This window comes from Nipponia nippon, unplaced genomic scaffold (assembly GCF_047370975.1).
Source record: "Nipponia nippon isolate SJK-2023a ecotype South Korea unplaced genomic scaffold, ASM4737097v1 scaffold_10, whole genome shotgun sequence".
NCBI lineage: Eukaryota > Metazoa > Chordata > Aves > Pelecaniformes > Threskiornithidae > Nipponia > Nipponia nippon.
In genome coordinates, this window is record NW_028262291.1 from 1,282,051 (window position 1) to 1,299,726 (window position 17,676).

A 17,676-nucleotide genomic window follows, 5' to 3' on the forward strand; every position below is an offset into this window, starting at 1 on the left:
GCTGACACTTGGGAAGCTGTCTGTATACTCCAGCCTCTCCCAGTGGGAGGAAGTGGGCGAGTTTATGCTTCTGATGTGCCAGAGACAGGGTCTGTTTTGGTCAGATCATTGTCCTGGAAAGAGGTATAATGATGCTACTATGCGCCCTGTATCTTATTTATTTTAGCCAGGCTTTTTCTGCATGGCCCACATTCCCTTTTATAACAGGTTTTGCTCTTCAGCCCATGACTTACGTTTTCTCTCTTCTAGTTGCAGTCTGTCATGTTGTTCCTGAAAAACAGATTATTTAAAAAAATTTAAAAACCCAGCTCTCAAATATTTTATCTTTATTTCTAGAAAAGGCAAAGACTTCAGCAAAGACAAGGCCATCTTGGCTGCTCTTTTGTTTGGATGGCAAAGGAAGGAGCTAGGCCCCGTGTAAGTCCTTGGGTTGAGATAATCAGTTATGTTTCTGAGACAATCCTGTTATTCCCAGCCACCCTACAGTACCCTTGCAAGGTGAGCAGAGTGGATCCAGAGACAGTGACTGGGCTCAGCTGCAGCCCAGCGATTACCCAGCAACTTTGTAGGGACAATGCATGTCCCCTTCTACCAGTTGCCAGCAGTGGGGATGCCCCCCAGAATCTCCATCCAGGTTCCAACTATTTCTACCTCAGCAGCTTCCTGAAGCTTCAATAGCATGCTGTTCTGCTGCCTTGTCCTGTCTTTTTCTGAGCCTGTGTAAATTCTTCTACGCCAAATATCATGCGGCAAGGCATTTGGCCACTTGTGCAAAGAAACACCATTGTTTTCGGCTTGCACTTTGTGTAGGAGGAGAAAGGGGACAGCTGCTCTCACTGCTCCTTTTAAAATCCCCTAGCTTCTTTGCAGATGTCAGGTGCATCGTAAATGGTGAGAACTGATGGTGCAGGACGGACCGAGCAGTTCTGCAGTGGGCACACATGATCGCAGTTGAAGATGCCTTATTTTAGAGCTGCTCTTCAAAATCTCTTGGTTTTACAGAAAAGGTGGAGTTGCTGTTCTATTAGAGAAGAGACTCTTCCAGGCAGCATGGTGCAGGGATAACATGTAAACCTCATTAAATGGTGGGAACAAATTCCTCCTAGTGGAGCTTTGTCTTTAGTGGCTATGAGAAAACTGGGCCAGTAAATACTGGGGCAGAATGGAGGGGAAACAATATTTACAGTGGGTATCTACACTGAGTAGCTCTCAGTACATTTCTTTGCAATAAAATCTAGCACCTGGCTAAGTTTCTGATAAATGGAGGCCCTGATGCTGGCCTCTTTGTACAGCTGGATTGTGAGCAGTGGTGAGTCCCAGCCACGGCAGATGTGGCCAGGGACTCCAGTTAGTCCCAACATGCCTCATGTGGGGGAAGCCTGGCAAACATCCCCTCCAGTGGGAGAAGCCTGGTAAAATACTTCTCCCCCCAACCCTGCATTCCTAACGGTCCAACACCTAGTAATGGTACCACCCTTATTACTGTTTCCCAAAGAGCAGCCAAAGCACAGATGTAGCTAACAAATCTTTATTTGACTTCAGAAGCAGGCAGCCAGATGCTAACACAAAGCGGAAGTGATGTGCTTCAGTCAGGCTCCATCTACTGACATCAGTTCACACTGACATGTATTTCGTTCTTGGTAATCTAAGAGGTTTTATTGGTTCTTGGCTGCTTTCTAGAATTCTTTTTTATTTGCTGATCTCAGGAGTTTTTCCTAAGCAAATTCAATAGCTTCCTTGTTTATTTTCAAGGCTATATACATGCAAAGCCATCTCCTTGGTTGTTTCTTTGCCTTCACCTTCAGTCGAAACTGTCTGTATCTTCCTTCATGTCAGCGACCAACTGCTTAGAGATGGGGCAAACATACTGGCTGGTAATTGCAGCAGCTTCCCTGGCATCATTGTCAGAGAGGCTGTTCAGAGGGAAAAAATGAGTGATAGTTTGTTATTCCTGGAGGAAGTGTGACAAGGCCACCTTGTAAAATTCAAAGATGACTCCAAGGAGCAGATGTATGATAGAGGGACCCAGATCATGGCTGCCAGCAGCCAGGCACCCCACAAACGCACAGGCAAGCCTATTGGTGTTATCATCCCCATTTATTCTAGGCAATGTGGACAAGAGGCACTAAGGGCCAGCTTATTCCTCCTAATTTTAGTGATTTAACAATGAGATGTCTAATTGAAAGTGGGTGGCTGCTAGGAAGAGACAATGTCCAGATGCTGGGACAGCCCATCCTGAGGTGTGTGTTTGAATCAATAACTGAATCAAGACAGGGTAGCAAAGGCTTTCTATCTTAGCTGTTAGATCAGGTTTCCGAATGGGGCGAACAATTGTTTCAGTCCAGGATGACAACTCTATGATTAGAAAAAGATATTATTTCATTTCCCTGGGGTTTATTATTTTTAATAACTGGCTTTTATATGGCACTTCCTAGCTGTAAATCGATGCCAGCTTTGCTTTAGGTAAGGCAAACCTGATTGCCAGGTGGACTTGGCACGTAGAAATAGAGATTACCGTGAATGCAGGCATGGAAATCAACTGAGATTGCACACAGCCCCATGCCACCTTGCAGTTAGACTAAAGCATTTGCTTTTCCAGCTCTGCAAACCACCCCTGGGAGTGTGGTTGCTGGCAGAGTGACAGGAGGTACAAAACTGTGTGATGGAGGCCTGCAATTCAGCAATGACAGTCGCCGGGACAGTGTCTCACGAGCTGATGGGGAATGAAGTAGAAGTGATTTTAAAATATGGACAATTTAATAAATCTTCCACCCTTCCCCTTTTTAAGGATATTTTTGAGGATATCAGCTGAGCCCTTCTGATCTGCTGCATTACATCAGACTTCTGTGCCTGGGGCAAAAACCGGGCATTTACAAATTACTAAAAGTCCTCTTTCAGCTTCAATACTGTGGTGATCAGGACCACAGAGGTGACAAATCTGTCCCACCTACTTGGTGTTCAGAAAGCTCTGGTACAACCACATAAAGCAAAGTTCCTCATGGCTGTTTTCTTCCTCTCTCCCCTGCACATCTGTGTTGACTGGGCCTGGAGAGCTGATTTAGAGAAAGAAAGTTAATAATAATTAAAAAAAAAAAATGTAACCACCACAGCTGTAAAGTAGCACTGCTGTCTGGAAGGCAGGTTCACCCCCCTCACCCATCTGTCCCACGGTCCACGCTCCGTTAACCTGCCGACTGTCACCATAGCTGTGCAGGAAGAAAAAGAGGTATCCTCTTCAAATCAGGCTCAGATGCTTTCTGGCTGGCAAAGGGACAGGTTTTAATATGCACTTGCACTCTGCCTCATTACCCAGTACCAGCATGTCCTTCCGCCCATGGATATTTGCCTTTTTCCAGCATTTGGAAATTAAAAATCTACTGCATCTGCCAGAATTTTGTAAGTGGTGCGTGCTCCAGAAAATATCAAAGCACAGTGAACAGATGGGAAGGAATCAATGTGCTATGTCTCTGCCTTGAAGAAAGGACCGAGCCTGAAGGAAACCTCTCCAGGCAATGTTGGCCCTTCATAACATACCAGCAGCAAGGGCAGCAGCAGTGGTGAGTTGTAGCGCAGTGCACCACATATTATAACTGATGATGTGCTCGTGTACGTGGCTTCAGTGGGAGCTAGTGGCTCCGTATTTCAGCTGGATGAAAGACCCCATATTGGCCGTATCCGATTATGTCTAAAGCCTGCCCAGTTTGGCAGTCAGAGCCATGGGTGGGGACTATGATACCCAGGTCTTCCTCATTCTGTTACAGAGCCCATTTATCTACAAACAGTTTCTCAGGTGCTTTATTTGAAGCTGGTAAATCACCTACAACTTTCCCCAAAAGGCTAAATCAAAATGCAAACAAAAAATCCCAGGCTGTGATCTGACGTAAAGTTTTGTGTCCTATGGATTAAGCTTGATATGCATAAGCAGTAGAAAGTGTTGGTTTATGCTTAGAAATGGCCTCAGTGAGAAGGTTTGTGTCCTGCTCTGCCTGCTGTGACAGGCAGGGCAGGCTGATGGGGCATCTCTGCTATGGCACAGCAGCTCCAGGCACAGCCTAGTGGGAGGAGATCAAGCCCCAGCCTGCTTGCCCTTGTCTCAAGTTTTCCAAACCACTGGTCACACCACCCCCCTTTCCTTGGAGCTGAGACCTGCCTCCCTGCAGCCTGCATGGCCCGAGCTGCCTTCCCGTTCCCAAGAAGCAGAGCTCTTACCTGCGCTTGCGGCCCATGAGATTTTGAATGAATTTCTGAACTTGAGCGTTTCCTCTCATCTTGCTGTATTCACTGGTAAACAGTCCATCTGAGTGCCTCTGGGACCTGCGTCAGGGAAAATACAGTACAATGGCTGCTCCTCCCAGCCATGTGATGTGGGACTTACCACAGGACACAGAAATTTCTTTCTTCCCACCATCAAGGAGCCCTATATCCCTCCCCTTCTCCTCTTCTGTCTCCTTTCATCTTGGGCATCTTCTGGATGAGGCCAGCGCTCAGGCTTGCTCTGGCGCTGGAGACCGCTCAGCCCCATGGGCATCCCCCTTGTTGCGGAGATCCCATCTCCCACTGGAGACTTCCATGCCCCAGAAGAGTGGTTTTGGCTGGTCCTTACCTCTCCTTGAGGCCCACCAGGTGTTTGACTAGCTGCCGCACGTAGGCATTGCCATTCATCTTGCTGAGCTCACTGTGGAAGAGCCCATCAGCATGTCTCTCAGTCCTGGGAGGTTAGAAGAGGAAAAAGAGGTGAAAAGGTATGGGTCTAAGACCAGAGAAGAATGGGCATTTAAAACTGCTCCCTCAAGGAAAGAGGGTCCCTAACAAAGGTGTGCAAGAATTTGTGTCAATTTGGCAAAGTTTCACAAAAAAAGGTCAACTCTTATAGGAGTTTAAAAGAAATATCTTTGTTAACCATCGCACAGAAAAACTACCTGCACTTGCTTCTTAACTAATGTAATCACCTTACCATAAGCATATGGGAATGTGAGGTTAACACTGATTCAGCACAAAAGAGTAGGACAAGAGACTGGAGAAGTAATAGATTAAACACCCAGATACAGAAAGCCTGAGGAACAGGTAGGTAACGGTGGCGGTACCGAAGACCAGCACTTGTGTGTGTGTGTGTGTCTGTGCCAGTACAGTGCTAGGGAAGCCGGGCCAGGCACTGGTTGTGGCTGCAGAAGGGCTGCAAGGGAGTCTCAGGTCCTCCTCTTCCAGCCTAAGTCCTTTAGTCTCTCTGTGCTTTAATTGCCCCTGCACAAGCGGGAGGAGGGCCAACCCTGCCAAAGTCTTACACGCAAGATTGTGAACTTACAACATTGACTGTTTTTGGTTATGTTTTCATGGGAGTAGGCTATTTGAAACAGAAACTTCCACCTCTATCAGCCTGTGTAAGTACTGAGCAGGAAAACAAACTCAAGAGCGTCTTTTTTACTGTAGTTTGATCTGTTTGGGGTCCTGATTTTTCTCCTGAATTAAGTCAAATCGATGTTTCCACTATTAAGCAAGAAAAATTACAACATTTGCACTCATTTAACTAAATCAATTTAGGGAAGAAAAAAAATCCAACAGCCAAGCAGCTGCAAGTTCTGGAAGGAAGATAAAAGGCTGACTTTATAGCTAGCAGTTTGTTCAAAAAGCCACGGAGAAAAAGGAAGCAGAGGCACAACGAATGCTTACCTCTCCCGGGCTGGAAGAGATGCTGAGAAGTGTGATAGGACAATCATGGGAATAATTAGTTGCCACAGACCAGTCACGAAGGAAACCATGTTCTCTCCTGAATTAAAGCACAAGGTTTTGTGAGCAGCAGAACAAATGACCTTGGTGTTTGTCTGGTACAGTTCACATGCCACGCAGAAGACATTGCTATATAAATAACATCACTATAACTAAATTAGGCAGGAATTCCTCCCAGCAAAGATAGTATTTCTTTAAAATACAAAAGATGAACAATTCAAATCATTCATGTTGCCAGTTAGTTGGAAGTTGTTTGTAGTTGTGATCCCACCACCATCACCATGCAGTCTTGGAGCATGGGTTTGAGGTTGGCTGTGTGAGATGCTGTTTGTGCTGGAGTTTTGCTGTGAGTCAGCATAATATGCCTTGAATATGCAGGGAGGTATCGTGTGAGTTAATCCATCAGCGGCACAACACCATGGAATAAACCCCATTCTGCTATAAGTCTCTGAGAGCTGAGCCTTCAGGGAGAGGATTTAAAGCACCCAAGAAAGCATCCCCCAGGAACAGCTATTAGTATACCTAGAAGATGCCCAGGAGAAATCTGTTTGGGTTTTATCAGGCAAAAAAGAATGGCAGGTACCAAATAAAATTTCATCTACACACAGGAGAAGGGAAGGGCTCTTGTGTGTGCTGATATCTGCCTATCCTCTAATCTTTCAAGAAGGAAAAAAGAAATAGCACGCATTTTCAGTAGCAGAAACCTCGTATTTTGTTTTCTTACTGAAATAAAAAGAAAAGCAAAGCATAGTTTGTTTATCACAAGCCACTGCATGTTTTTCCCTTTTATTTCCAGGCTCTTTTTGCTGCCCTATGCCTGCAGAGATGTGTATGTGCCTTTAGAAGAGGGTGCTCACATTTCCCCAGGGATTACACAGAAGCCATATCTGTAATTTATAATATACCTGCCTTCCTCCTGCAAAGAAGCAAACCTTGCTTTCTTAGTCGCTGTCCTGGAAACTCTCAGATAGTACTTGCTAACCCAAAATCAAAGTCCTCCCACTTTGGTTTTATTTTAGTCTGAAACTAGACAGTACAAAGAGCATTAAAGGACTGTCAGAGTTGCCTGAACACTTTCTAGCCACGTTCTGGGACTGTTTGCTACTCTAGAGATACTGCAAGATGAGAAGAGGCAAGAGGAGGAAGGACAAGAGTGGGGGATGTATACAGAAATTTATTCGCTGTAAGCCACAGCATAAATATTTAATGGGGGTTGCAGAGCAGACAGGTGAGAGGTTTTGCATGATTAAGGAGCCAGAAGTTTCATCTCACACACACTTCTGATGCTTTACTGTTGTGCTTTCCTGCCTGATTTGGCTTTGAGGGGGATGGAATAAGTAAAACAAGAAGGACATTTCAAAGATCAGTTTCTCATTGGAGTCCAAACAAAACAGACTCCACAGTACTGCTTCCCAGCCAAGGGGCATGGAAGAGCTGAAAACAGCCACCAAAACCAGAGCACACCACCCTTCAGGGAAGGGAAACCTGGATCCTGAGCCTGTCCTCCAGTCTGTACAATACCTGCCACGCAATGCCTTGTCTTGACCCCCGGCCAGGATCTCTCCACAGCATTTTGGCCTTCCTTGTGCCAACCCTGGGCTGGCATTTGTCTTGGAGCACCATGTTTAAAAGCCCATTTTGAACCCCATCCCTAGCTGCAGAGTTTCCCCTCTCTTCATAACCTTTCTAGCTGCTAATCAAGTGGATCAACGTGTCTTTTCCCTTTCTGGCCATAATTTTGTCTTCCCTGTGCAGATCATATTTGCTTGCTGAAGTTGCTAGGAACAGTAAAGGCTGTTGGGGAACTTCTCCTGTGTATCAATAATGATGTATTGCATTGGTGTTTTTAATCAGTCAGACCCCAGAGAGGAGGTAAATCTTCAGTGTGATCACAGTAGAGCTGTTCAACTTTCTTCAGATGCTTCCGAGCTTTTTGTTGCCCTCCCTGGTGATGCTGGCTTTCAATAAATGCAACCTCCTTAGCTAGCTGGGACCTTTAGCTGAAAGAAGTGTGCACGAAGCGTGCACCAAGCCAGCCCAGGACCTGGGAGCATCTCAGACCTTTCCAGCAGATAAATCCTACTGCTGAAATGTCAGATTGCACCCAAAGTCTTTGCTGAATCAAAGCTCCCACCACCCTGCAGGAGCACTACCGCTAGAAGAGCTTCCAAAAAGGCTGGTACACAGTCAGTTTCCGCACCTTCTCGCTCCTGCCCATCCGTTGTGCTCTACCTAAAACTAAAGACCATGTATTTCTGGAAGCCATCTGGTCCAGCTGCTGTTTGGGCTCTGTTCTTTCCTCTGGTTGCTCCAAAGGAGGAAAACCCCACATATTACCAGCATTGCTGTTCAGGAGATGGATGGCCGCATGGCAACGGCTCAGCAAAGCATCCCAGAGGCCTGAAATGCACCACCCAAAAACTGAAAGAGGGGAGAAGGCAGCCCATCCAGCCCGACCGTGTCAGCACAGCGGTACTCACCAAACTGTGGTCACTCCGGGCTCTCAGCTGTCTCACAGCTACGATGCACCACTGGCCCACTCCTCTCCATGGCCCCCTATAAATCTGCAGCCCTTATCAGAAGCAATTATTTGGGTAAAGATATGAGTATGAGTAATCATGATTAACAGCAAATAATGCATCCAGGCTGGAATGTCCTTTTAATTACTCTCTAAACCTGATCAGGTCATTACAGCAGTTTGATGAACTGTATTTCTGCTGATGTGTAGTAATTCCTGCTTCTGTGTATAATGACAGTAATTTGTCGGACAAACATTCCCTATACCAATTGATTCATTATGTTTGAGATCATTATCTCTCCTCCTGGCTTTAATTACCGCTTGATAGGAGCTTAATCTTATGTTCTTTTTTAAGCCTGGCTTGGGCTTTGTTTGCAATGCCAGGAAGAATCAGTGAGTGTATGTGTGTACCTGCAATTTGGCTAAACAACGTGTCACTTTTTTAGGGCAAAGACTGTCTGATCAGTAGGATGAGGGCTGACTTTTGCATGAGGGGACAATACTTTTCAAGCTGTGGTTTCACAGCCATGTCTGGGAAAGGTCTGCTGAGAACAGACTGTATCACAGCTTCAAAGAAAGAAGCATACTTATACATGCACAGAAAACATCCTGAATGTATTCCCTGCCTTTGCTGGGGTTTGGAGCTCGTTGCTCTCAAATACTGATGCTAAAGGTGACATGGAAATGGAGGGAGAAAATAGGATTATGCCCTTTCTCTCCTTCTTTATGTTGTATAAAGTAGCTTGGGAGGATTAATCATTATAACTACATCTTCTTATCTTCCAACTGGAGAAATAGGAGCTATATTACACTTTTTTCTTGTCTATTTATCTTTTTTTCTTTGCAAAAGCAAAGGGCATCCCCATGACTAGAGGGCTGGGAGGGACCTGATTTTCCCCATCATTTTTGCCTTGGAAGAATAACCCACATACTGATTATCAGCAAGCCCCAGCACTACTGCATGTGACTGCAGGCTGCTGCCGGACCCCTGCAGAAGGGAGGGGGAGAAACAGCAGTGAAAAGTCTCCCCATTCCAGGACAGGAGGACTGAGAGGTGCCATGGACAACGCTTGGACAGAGGAGCCCATTTTCTCCTTTGAGACAGCTCAGGTCAGTCCTGCACACGTCCAGGCATTTCCCAACCATTTTCCTCTCCTTTCTGTAACGACTGCTTTCTTCAGCTGCGTTAGTGCTGTCATTCCTCCCGCAGCCCTCCCACCATCGCTCTGATACAACTTTCTGTAGTGGTATGGTCTCATTTAATGCCTTTCCTCTCTATACAACCAGGTGCAGATGCGTTGTGAGTCACAGCCTTCTCCCATGGCAGCTGAAAGCTCTTCTGAGCACCCAGCCCTGCTTTGGGAGCCCCCAGTGACATTAGTGGCATCTGCAATTCTTGTATTTTTGTTCCTTGCCTTTAAATCTTCATATTTTCTGTGTTCCTCTTTTACATGTGCATCGGTGGTGGCCAGCTTCAACTTGGGCTCGTGGTGCTGCCAAACATCTACAGCTGAGAAAGACCATGTAGGAACAAGGCAAGGAGGAAAAAAGTTTATAAAAAAAAGGCTAAACAACATATAAGGAGCTAAAAATGACTGATGTGATTTCCTTTCCTTTGCAAATAACCTCAATGGGTCTGAAATGCCCACAAGCTCTTGGGGAAACTCGGTTTGCTATGGGAATCTAAACGGGTCTGGATAAGAGGCACACAGGAGAGGCTGCAACGAGGAACTGTCCCCGTGATGGCAGCAGAGAGTGAGCAACAGGAGAGTAAAAGCTTCTGGGGACTGGAAGAACATGGACTAAGTAACCTGATTTATCTACTTTGCAACAAAAAATAGGTTTTACCTTGCAGCAACAGTGGCAGAGAGTGAAAAGGTGATGGTGTAGAAAAGCGTGGGGCCATGCCCAGCACTGCTGCAACAATGCAGGTGACAACCACGGGCTTGAGCTTAAGAGCAGCTCCTGAGGCCTCTGATGAGGAAATTCAGGACCATGCAGGGAAACCAAGAGATTTTGCAAGCTGCAATTTATACCTGAATAGACTGGAGCCCAAACCAATCCCCAGTCCTGAAACAACATCTGAGTCTCCTTTAACCAGAATGAACATTAAACTCTCATCAGGAGACATTCTGGAAACAGGAGTGATAAACAATACTGCTTAGCAATATCAGCTGAATGGAGCTTTGTGAATTTGCACCTTGCTTTTCCCATTCTCCGTTTGTGTGAGCATTAAAAGTGGGAGTGGAGATTCCACTTGCCTGCATCCAGCAGGCACAAAGCGTGATTAAATCATCCATTAATCACTGTTATTTAACCCATCATGTCTGTGCAGTATCATTGCAGAGAAAAGCTCGCCATCATTGACTCTAAGAATGACAAAGGAAAAGGAAATTATTGCCCTGATCTGATCCCTGCTCCTTGCACAGCTGTCATACCCAAAGCTGCAAGAAGTCAGGGCTGAACTGATCCTTGCCACCAGCTGCCAGAGACTTACCTGTTTATGGGACATAACACTGTTTTACGGGATGTCTAGCAAAATGCTACAAACAGGTAACACTGAGGAGCGCTGAGGCTGTGCATCACCACTCTTTGAAGAAGGCAGGGAGAGACACCCGGGAGCAGGAGGGAGACGGGGTCTGTGAGCCTTGGGGCCATCCCTGAGCAGGAGGTGAGCTGCCCTGAGGATGCTGCCAGGTGTAAAGCCACCATGATCTTTGTGCAGTCACTTGTGCTTAGGTTTGACACCCACTGACATGCACAGCGTGGAGAGACCTGTGGTGAGCTGCATTAAGTAAATCTGGTTGCCATGGGTGCCAGGGCTATTCACAGCTGCACGTTGTTGGCTGGGGACACCCTTGTGCGTGGCAGTGAGCAAAGGTTATGAAACAGAAGGGCCATCCCCAGTTCAGCCCCAAGGCTCTGTATTAAAGGATACCTAGTGGCTAGTGCGCACAAGCTGACCCATCCCAAAGGCATCAAAGCTGAGAGTGGCATAGAGGAAGGTCTTTTTTCTCCTCTTTACAGTGGCAGGAAGGGGTCACCAAATCTGCAGTGTGAAACGCAGCATCTTATGTTAGATGTATTAGCCCCCTATTTGGCAATATTTAAGAAGAGCACATGAGCCTGGCCTTTTTCTATGTTGGAGGAAAAGACACGAGAAACTGCATTTTGAAAAAGAGAGGATTTCATCATCAAGCTAGGTATCCTGAGCCCACACCTCAAGAAGGATGCAGGCAGATTCTCAAAAATCAGCATACAAAGCTCTGGGGGGTCATTCTGAGTTTTGAAGGGGAGAAATTCACATTCATACTTCAAATAAATTGATACAGGAGATCAAAAAAGACCTTCTGGCTGGAGGAGCAGTGTGGATGCATTCAGACTCCATCTCCAGAGAGCTCTAAGAACAGGCTGGATAAATGCTGCTACAGTGTCATGTGGACGTTGTTGGTCCCGCCTTGGACCAAGAAAGCCCATCCAGCCTTCGGGGTTGCTATTTATCCAGGGCAACCCTTACAAGGTAGCGTCCCTTGCCAAATTGCCCACTGTCCAGACCCCAGCTGTGTTACTGCAGCAACTCAGGATCTGCTGGGGCTCCTCTTCTTCATGGAGACACCTTGGTTGGCCAAAACGCACGTCCCAAAATGCTCCTACAGCCTCTGCACTGCTCTCTTTGAGGTCCGTGGCTTTGAGATGGCTAAGTGCACAAGGGTCAAGACAGTCTGAGAAGGTTGGGGAAGGACCATCTCATCCACCACAGATGTCCAGCAATGGTGTCACAAGTCCTGATGAAGCTGTCTAGGTGCAGCTGACCTTCAAGGAGCCCAGGCACAGGTTGTGACCCCACCCAACGGCAGCACCCGCCGACGGCATGGGAGTTTATTGAGGTCAGATGGTACTAGGAACTGCATGGCTAAATCCTTCCTACGTAAAAGTAAAATACCCTTTAATCAGCTTACGGGGTGTTCAGGAACTTCTACCTCCCCCACTCTTTTTTTCTTTCTTAATATTTATGTGTGTGAGTCCATGTGTGTAGTGGGGATTTTCTCTCGTATGTTTGCCCGTGAGCCTTCCCCGTGCCAAGGAGCTGACTGTGACGCTGCTATCTACTGAGAGCAGATTGGAGTAATTTTCTTGCACCACTCCCAGGTCTGTAAGAGAAAGGACCCTAATTGGAATAAGGGGATTGGAGGATTTAGCCTTCTAAATGCTCCTTTCTTGCACAGGATGGTTTCAGGAGTGGTTTTAACCTTTGCCACCTGATTTTGTAATTTCGGCTGCAAAAGAGAAGAGTGGGATGGGAGGAAGGGGTGAGCAGGGGCAGCTATAGGTGGGCTTGGGAGAGGAAGGGAGAAGGAAAATCACAGTCCCGTATGGCCGTGGGACCTCAGAAAAACACCGACCCCACTCCCAAGCCCCAAGGTGGACTCAGTTATCATTCCCAAACCCTGAACAGGGTAGGGAGCATTCCTTGTCTTGGCACAAACCCAGTGTCACAGAAGCATGCCAGCCCCTCGTGTTCCCTTTTGGAGGTTTGTGCTTAAAGCAATGCACAAAACAGAGGGAAAAACCATGTTTACTCTCTGTTTTGTTGGCTTCCCAGTGCCTCTGTGTGTGCAAATGGGCTATAGCACTCTCTGGAAGGCTCACTCTGTGAGCAGGGAGTATGCCCCTTCCCATGCCCAGTACGACAAGGTATCTGGGTTTCATTCAAGTCCCAGCATTGGAATGGGAGAGCCCTGTCCTTGAGGCTACACATCCCTCCATGGCAGCATGTGATTCAGCAAGGGGCAAATTACTCTAAGCAAAGAAGATGTCCAGGTCTAGGATGTGCATGGCTCTCTCTCTATCTGCCTAGATAGTGCTTAGCTCCTGAGCTGCTCTTGGGTTTGCTTAGATTGCCTGTGTCTCTCTTCTGCTTTGTTCGGCTGGGCCGCGGAGTCCGACAAGGCAGGTGGGAGATGTGTTGTGTTTCACTGTGACATATGGCACCTTTCTGGATTTGCACCAGTTTAAAAAGAAAGTTAAAATGCAGATGCCAAAAGCATATAATGTCACATTCCTGAAAGCGTGCCCACTTGCTCTGACGTCTGAGAGGAAGATGCTGGACATGCCAGTTATCTCCATGGTTGGCAGCACTACCCAGGGGCAAGGACAGCAAAACCGTTGTGTTAGGAGCTCTGGGCTGTGCTAGAGCAGACCGGTCATTTTGATCAAAGTTGTATCTGCTTCCAGCCAAATCCTTGGGTGAAATCTGCAGTAAACCCCAGCTCTTTTGAAAGAAAAGATTAAGAAAAATATTCAGTGTTTGGCTCACACTGGAAAAAACAAACCGCTTGAGACATTTTGCTAAGAATCGGGAAGGGAAATGGGAAAAGTACTCCATTGGTGTGTGATTGGTACCTTGGGTGCTGGCAGAGTGCCTTGGCTCTCCATGGTATGGGATGAGAGAGGCGCTTTGGAGGCAAGCCAGAATATCCCTTATCCCCCTGCTCTGGAGTAGGGGTGGGTGCTAAGCCAGAGGGTCCCCTAAGGGTGCGAGTCTGCCTCCCTAGAGGTGCTCTGCCTGGGGATGCTGGGGCTGAGCCAGGCTCGTCCTGCAGAGGCTGCTCCCCTGCGCAGGCCCACCTGCAGCAAGCGGGAGACAGCCTGGAATTTGGAAGGGCTGCTATGAGGCACTTCCCTCCTGCGAGCAAATCTTCCTCCCTGCTTGGGAATGGACACGGTAGAAAGAAACGAGGGTTGGTTTTACCATGGCTGGCACTGTGACCCAGAAAAGCAAAAGCCAGGCCGGGGCACAGCCTAGTTTTTGGGGAAAGAGGGGAACTCTGTTTTCCTGACCCATATGCATATTGTGGCTGTCTCTCTGTCACCGAGGAAGCATAAAGAGCTTTTTAAAGACCTGCAAAGACAAGCTGCCGCCTCCATCAATCACTTGCCATTTTTTACACCCTGTGGGTCTTCTTCCAAATCTCCTTTGAGGACTGCCAGAGTGGGTGCACTCTGCCTGTCTCCAGGTAGTCTCCACAGTGTGGGATGCATGGATGGGACAACACATACCACTGCAGGGACATGACGGGACAGGACTGGGTGGCTTCCTCCCCAGGAAGCTACCTTGTACCTTGACACAGAGGAGCTCCAAGTGCCGTGTCTCCGCAGCAGAGCTGTGCACTAATGCTCCCCATGTGTCTGGCCTTAGCACAGCTCTAATTGGCATCAGCGTCCGTAATCTCAGCCTCCAGCTGTTTGCTGTGTCTGGGGAAGAGGAGAAAGCACTTCAGGGAATTAATTTTAATTACAAGGATGACATGCTCTGTGCCCTGGCTGGCAGGCAGGCTTGGCCCAGCTGTTCCAGGTGTGCAGTGCCAGCAATGAGCACAGCAGCTCCTGACAGTTAAACAGCTGCCTGGGCTTCGTTGCGGCTGCATCCCTCTTTGGACTTTGGCAAGGACCTGAAAGGACGTCCCTTCCAGGGGAACAAGAACAGGCTTTGTGAAGATGAGGGTGGAAGGAGGTGCACTTATAGGTGCTTGCTGCTCACAGGCATGCCTTTCCCTGCCTGCGTTGCCTTGCACTTCTCCTCCTCCCCAGGAGGTTTTTCATAACAAGTGGCTCTAATAAGCTCAGTGATGTTTTAAAACCAGTAGGGGCTCTTGACGTATATTAATTTGATCTGCCCTATCACACAAACCCTTGTATTTCACCAGGTTACCCCTGTGTGAGATCAATTATGTGGCTTAGTCTGAAACCAGGCATCCACAAAAACATGTAGTTTTGACTCTAAGCTAACAGAGACAGAAAATCCAGCCATTTTCTCTGTAGTTTCATCCCTACAGCTAATCACCATTTAAAATGCATGAGTTTTTACATCTTACACAGAGTTATCATAACTTGCCAGAATGTTAAATGTCAAAGGATCTATTCAGAGTGTACATAAACCTCTGCAGCTTATTAGAGGGGGACTCAGAGAGCCTGGAAAGCCAAGAGAGCCGTGCCACCCTTGTCCCTCTCTTGCAAAGGTTAACCTGAAAGGCAGAATGCTGCCTCTGCCTCTTTTCTCGGAAATGCATTACAGGCAGATTGTAAAGCAGGACGGCTTTGCCGCGGATGATACTTTCACAGAGAATTGCTCAGCTAAATATGTCAAATAAAAGGAACAGGATTGGCCTTAAAAGCTCTTTATTTTCCTCCCTTTGTTCTGAACCTGAAGATAGCCCCAGTGATCTGTTGCCCAGCTATCAGGATACTATTCAACAGCTGAGTTTAGGCACATCTGTGCTGAAACTTTGGCAGGTAATTTTGTTCTCCTTTTCTACTTAAAAATTCAGTGCTTCAGGTGTGAAAAACTACAGTGATAAAAGTTCCGTGTCTTTTGGGAGACTCTGACAGATGTCTCACTTTGCCACCTTCCTGATCCTTTGAACCGGCTCGCAATCAAATCCTCCATTAACTCGTCCTGGGGAGTCTCTGGGGGACTCCTCCCGGCCCCTTGGCTGGCTGTCGGGGGCCAGCTCCACCGCAGCCACTTTCAGCAAGCAGAGGCTTGCTGAAAACCAACTGCACTGCTCATTTTCCTGAGTTTCTTTTAAAAACACACTCCAAAACACACCGGAAAGGCAGATCTCCCACTGTTTTGTTGGTTTCCATAAGAAATGGGTGCTTTCCTGGTGCTGCTATGAGCTGGTCTCTGGCAGCTGAGTTTGTAGGTGGCTGGAGGGCAGTGACGGTGACATTGCACTCGCCAGCAAAGTCTTTGCATGCCACAGGCTGCGGTCGCAGATGCATGGCACAGAAGGAAGGGCAGAGGGCCTAAGAGGTTCTGGGTACCAGAGTTTCATTTCCCCATATTTGACAAGCGGTGATATGGGTTTATAGAAAGAGTCCATCCCTGGTGTACAGACAGCTGTTTCTTTGATGGAGTGGCTGGGGGACCAGTCTGTCAGTTTATAAGGGGGAAACTGAGGCACAGTCTTATGTGAGGCTGGAGTGCCCATGCTGGTGAAAGGTGCTGCTGTTCATACCTTGTGTCCTTCACAGCACCTACTTAGGACAGAATAAAACATTTTTTTCTGACAAAAAGAGCAGCTGCAGGTGGCTTTTGCAGCCTCTCCACCCGCCTGCCCTGAGCCAGCGGGTTGTCACAGTGTGATGGGGGAACCAGGACACTCTGCAAGCTGCACATCCAAGCAAAAAAGGGTTGTTCAAAACCACTGGCCACATCAGACACTCTCCATAGGTGCTTTTAAGCCTTCACTGTCCATCACTTTGGCATATACCTTTTCTTGCTTTCCATGATGGTGACAAATGACTCCATTCTTTGTCATCTTTTTTTTTCTTGCAGTGATATGAGGTGACTTCTTTGGATATGTTGATGTGTTACAGACCTTCCTTCTCCTCTGTTAGGAGGACAGTTCCTCTTGTCCAAGAAAGGGATTGTGTCTAATGCTTATATCCACCAACAGAAAAAAAGGGTGCTTTGCTGTTAGCCTTCGCTCTCCAGGATTCACTGCCCCTGGAGACACCGTCGCGCAGCAAAGCCAAATCAGCTGCCCCACGCTAGTTGGCCGGCGAGGAGCTGGCCTAGCAGGATGTGGTTTACAACCTCTGTATCTGCCAAGGGATGCACTACTGCTGCCAAGGGAGGTGTGGCAGCAGGCAAACACAGAGGAACTGTGGGACGCGGGACGCAGGACAGTCAGCAAGGATTACTGTAGCCTGTGAGCCTGCAATGGAAGAGCTGTCCTAATTAGTGCTGCTCTTCTTTGGAAGTCAAAAGCCTGATTTCACATTAGTGTAATTCACTCCAAGATTAAGCTAGTTTAGGATTAAGGCACTGTTAGTCTGGAATAAGGGCTTCCACACTGAGAATTAAGAGTCATTCTGCACTAACCCACAGGGAAAATCAAGATAATGAATATAAATTACTGTTAAAGTGGATTAGGTAAATGGCATTAATCCCTGTGGGAAGGCAGAAGGCCTGCAGTCACAATTCGATCCTGCTCTCTTTGCTGCTCAGGTAGTTTAAACATAAATAAATCAAGGGTATTCTGTCCACACAGGGTTTCAGTGCAGTTTCATTAATGCACTTCAGGGCCTCCTTTGGCTAATTTGAGTTCATTTCTTGGAGTAAAAGGGCTCTAGTAAAAGTGGTTCTGCTGTACCAGCTCCTCGCCGAGTGAGGGCTGTGACAGCCACAAGTGTGCCAGCAGTTGGGTTTCAGGGACCAACCACCAGACCAGAAAAGCTGTGACCAGGTGATAGAAACCACTGGGCAAACTCACACTGTCAAGACATACAGGTTTAAAAAACACTGGTGGGGTAGTTTTATCCCGGTTTGCTGCACTGGATAACATTTATCGTCCTTGTCTGAACTTCACAGCAGATGAGGGTATTGCCAAACCAGCTCTCCTTTACCTGACGGATGCGCAGCCATG

General features: G+C 47.2%; 1 protein-coding gene across 1 annotated transcript; it reads right to left on the bottom strand.

The window, feature by feature from the left end:
• Positions 1-1,774: 1,774 nt before the first annotated feature.
• On the bottom strand, positions 1,775-14,427 carry SCT (secretin). Its single transcript, XM_009473982.2, has 8 exons — positions 14,364-14,427; positions 8,205-8,296; positions 5,960-6,089; positions 5,668-5,764; positions 4,604-4,708; positions 4,210-4,314; positions 2,952-3,053; positions 1,775-1,913 (listed from the first exon to the last, which is right to left on the bottom strand). The coding sequence occupies exons 1-8, from the start codon at positions 14,425-14,427 to the stop codon at positions 1,802-1,804; spliced, it is 807 nt and encodes a 268-aa protein (XP_009472257.2). The 3' UTR covers positions 1,775-1,801.
• Positions 14,428-17,676: the final 3,249 nt, after the last annotated feature.

Coding starts and splice junctions, on each gene's coding strand:
- SCT (XM_009473982.2), bottom strand. CDS start 14,427: ATGGGGAGCATTAGTGCACAGCTCTGCTGCGGAGACACGGCACTTGGA. Junction 5,765..5,959: donor AAACAACTTCCAACTAACTG/GCAACATGAATG, acceptor GCTTTAATTCAG/GAGAGAACATGGTTTCCTTC. Junction 1,914..2,951: donor CAGAGCTTTCTGAACACCAA/GTAGGTGGGACA, acceptor CCCTCTGAACAG/CCTCTCTGACAATGATGCCA.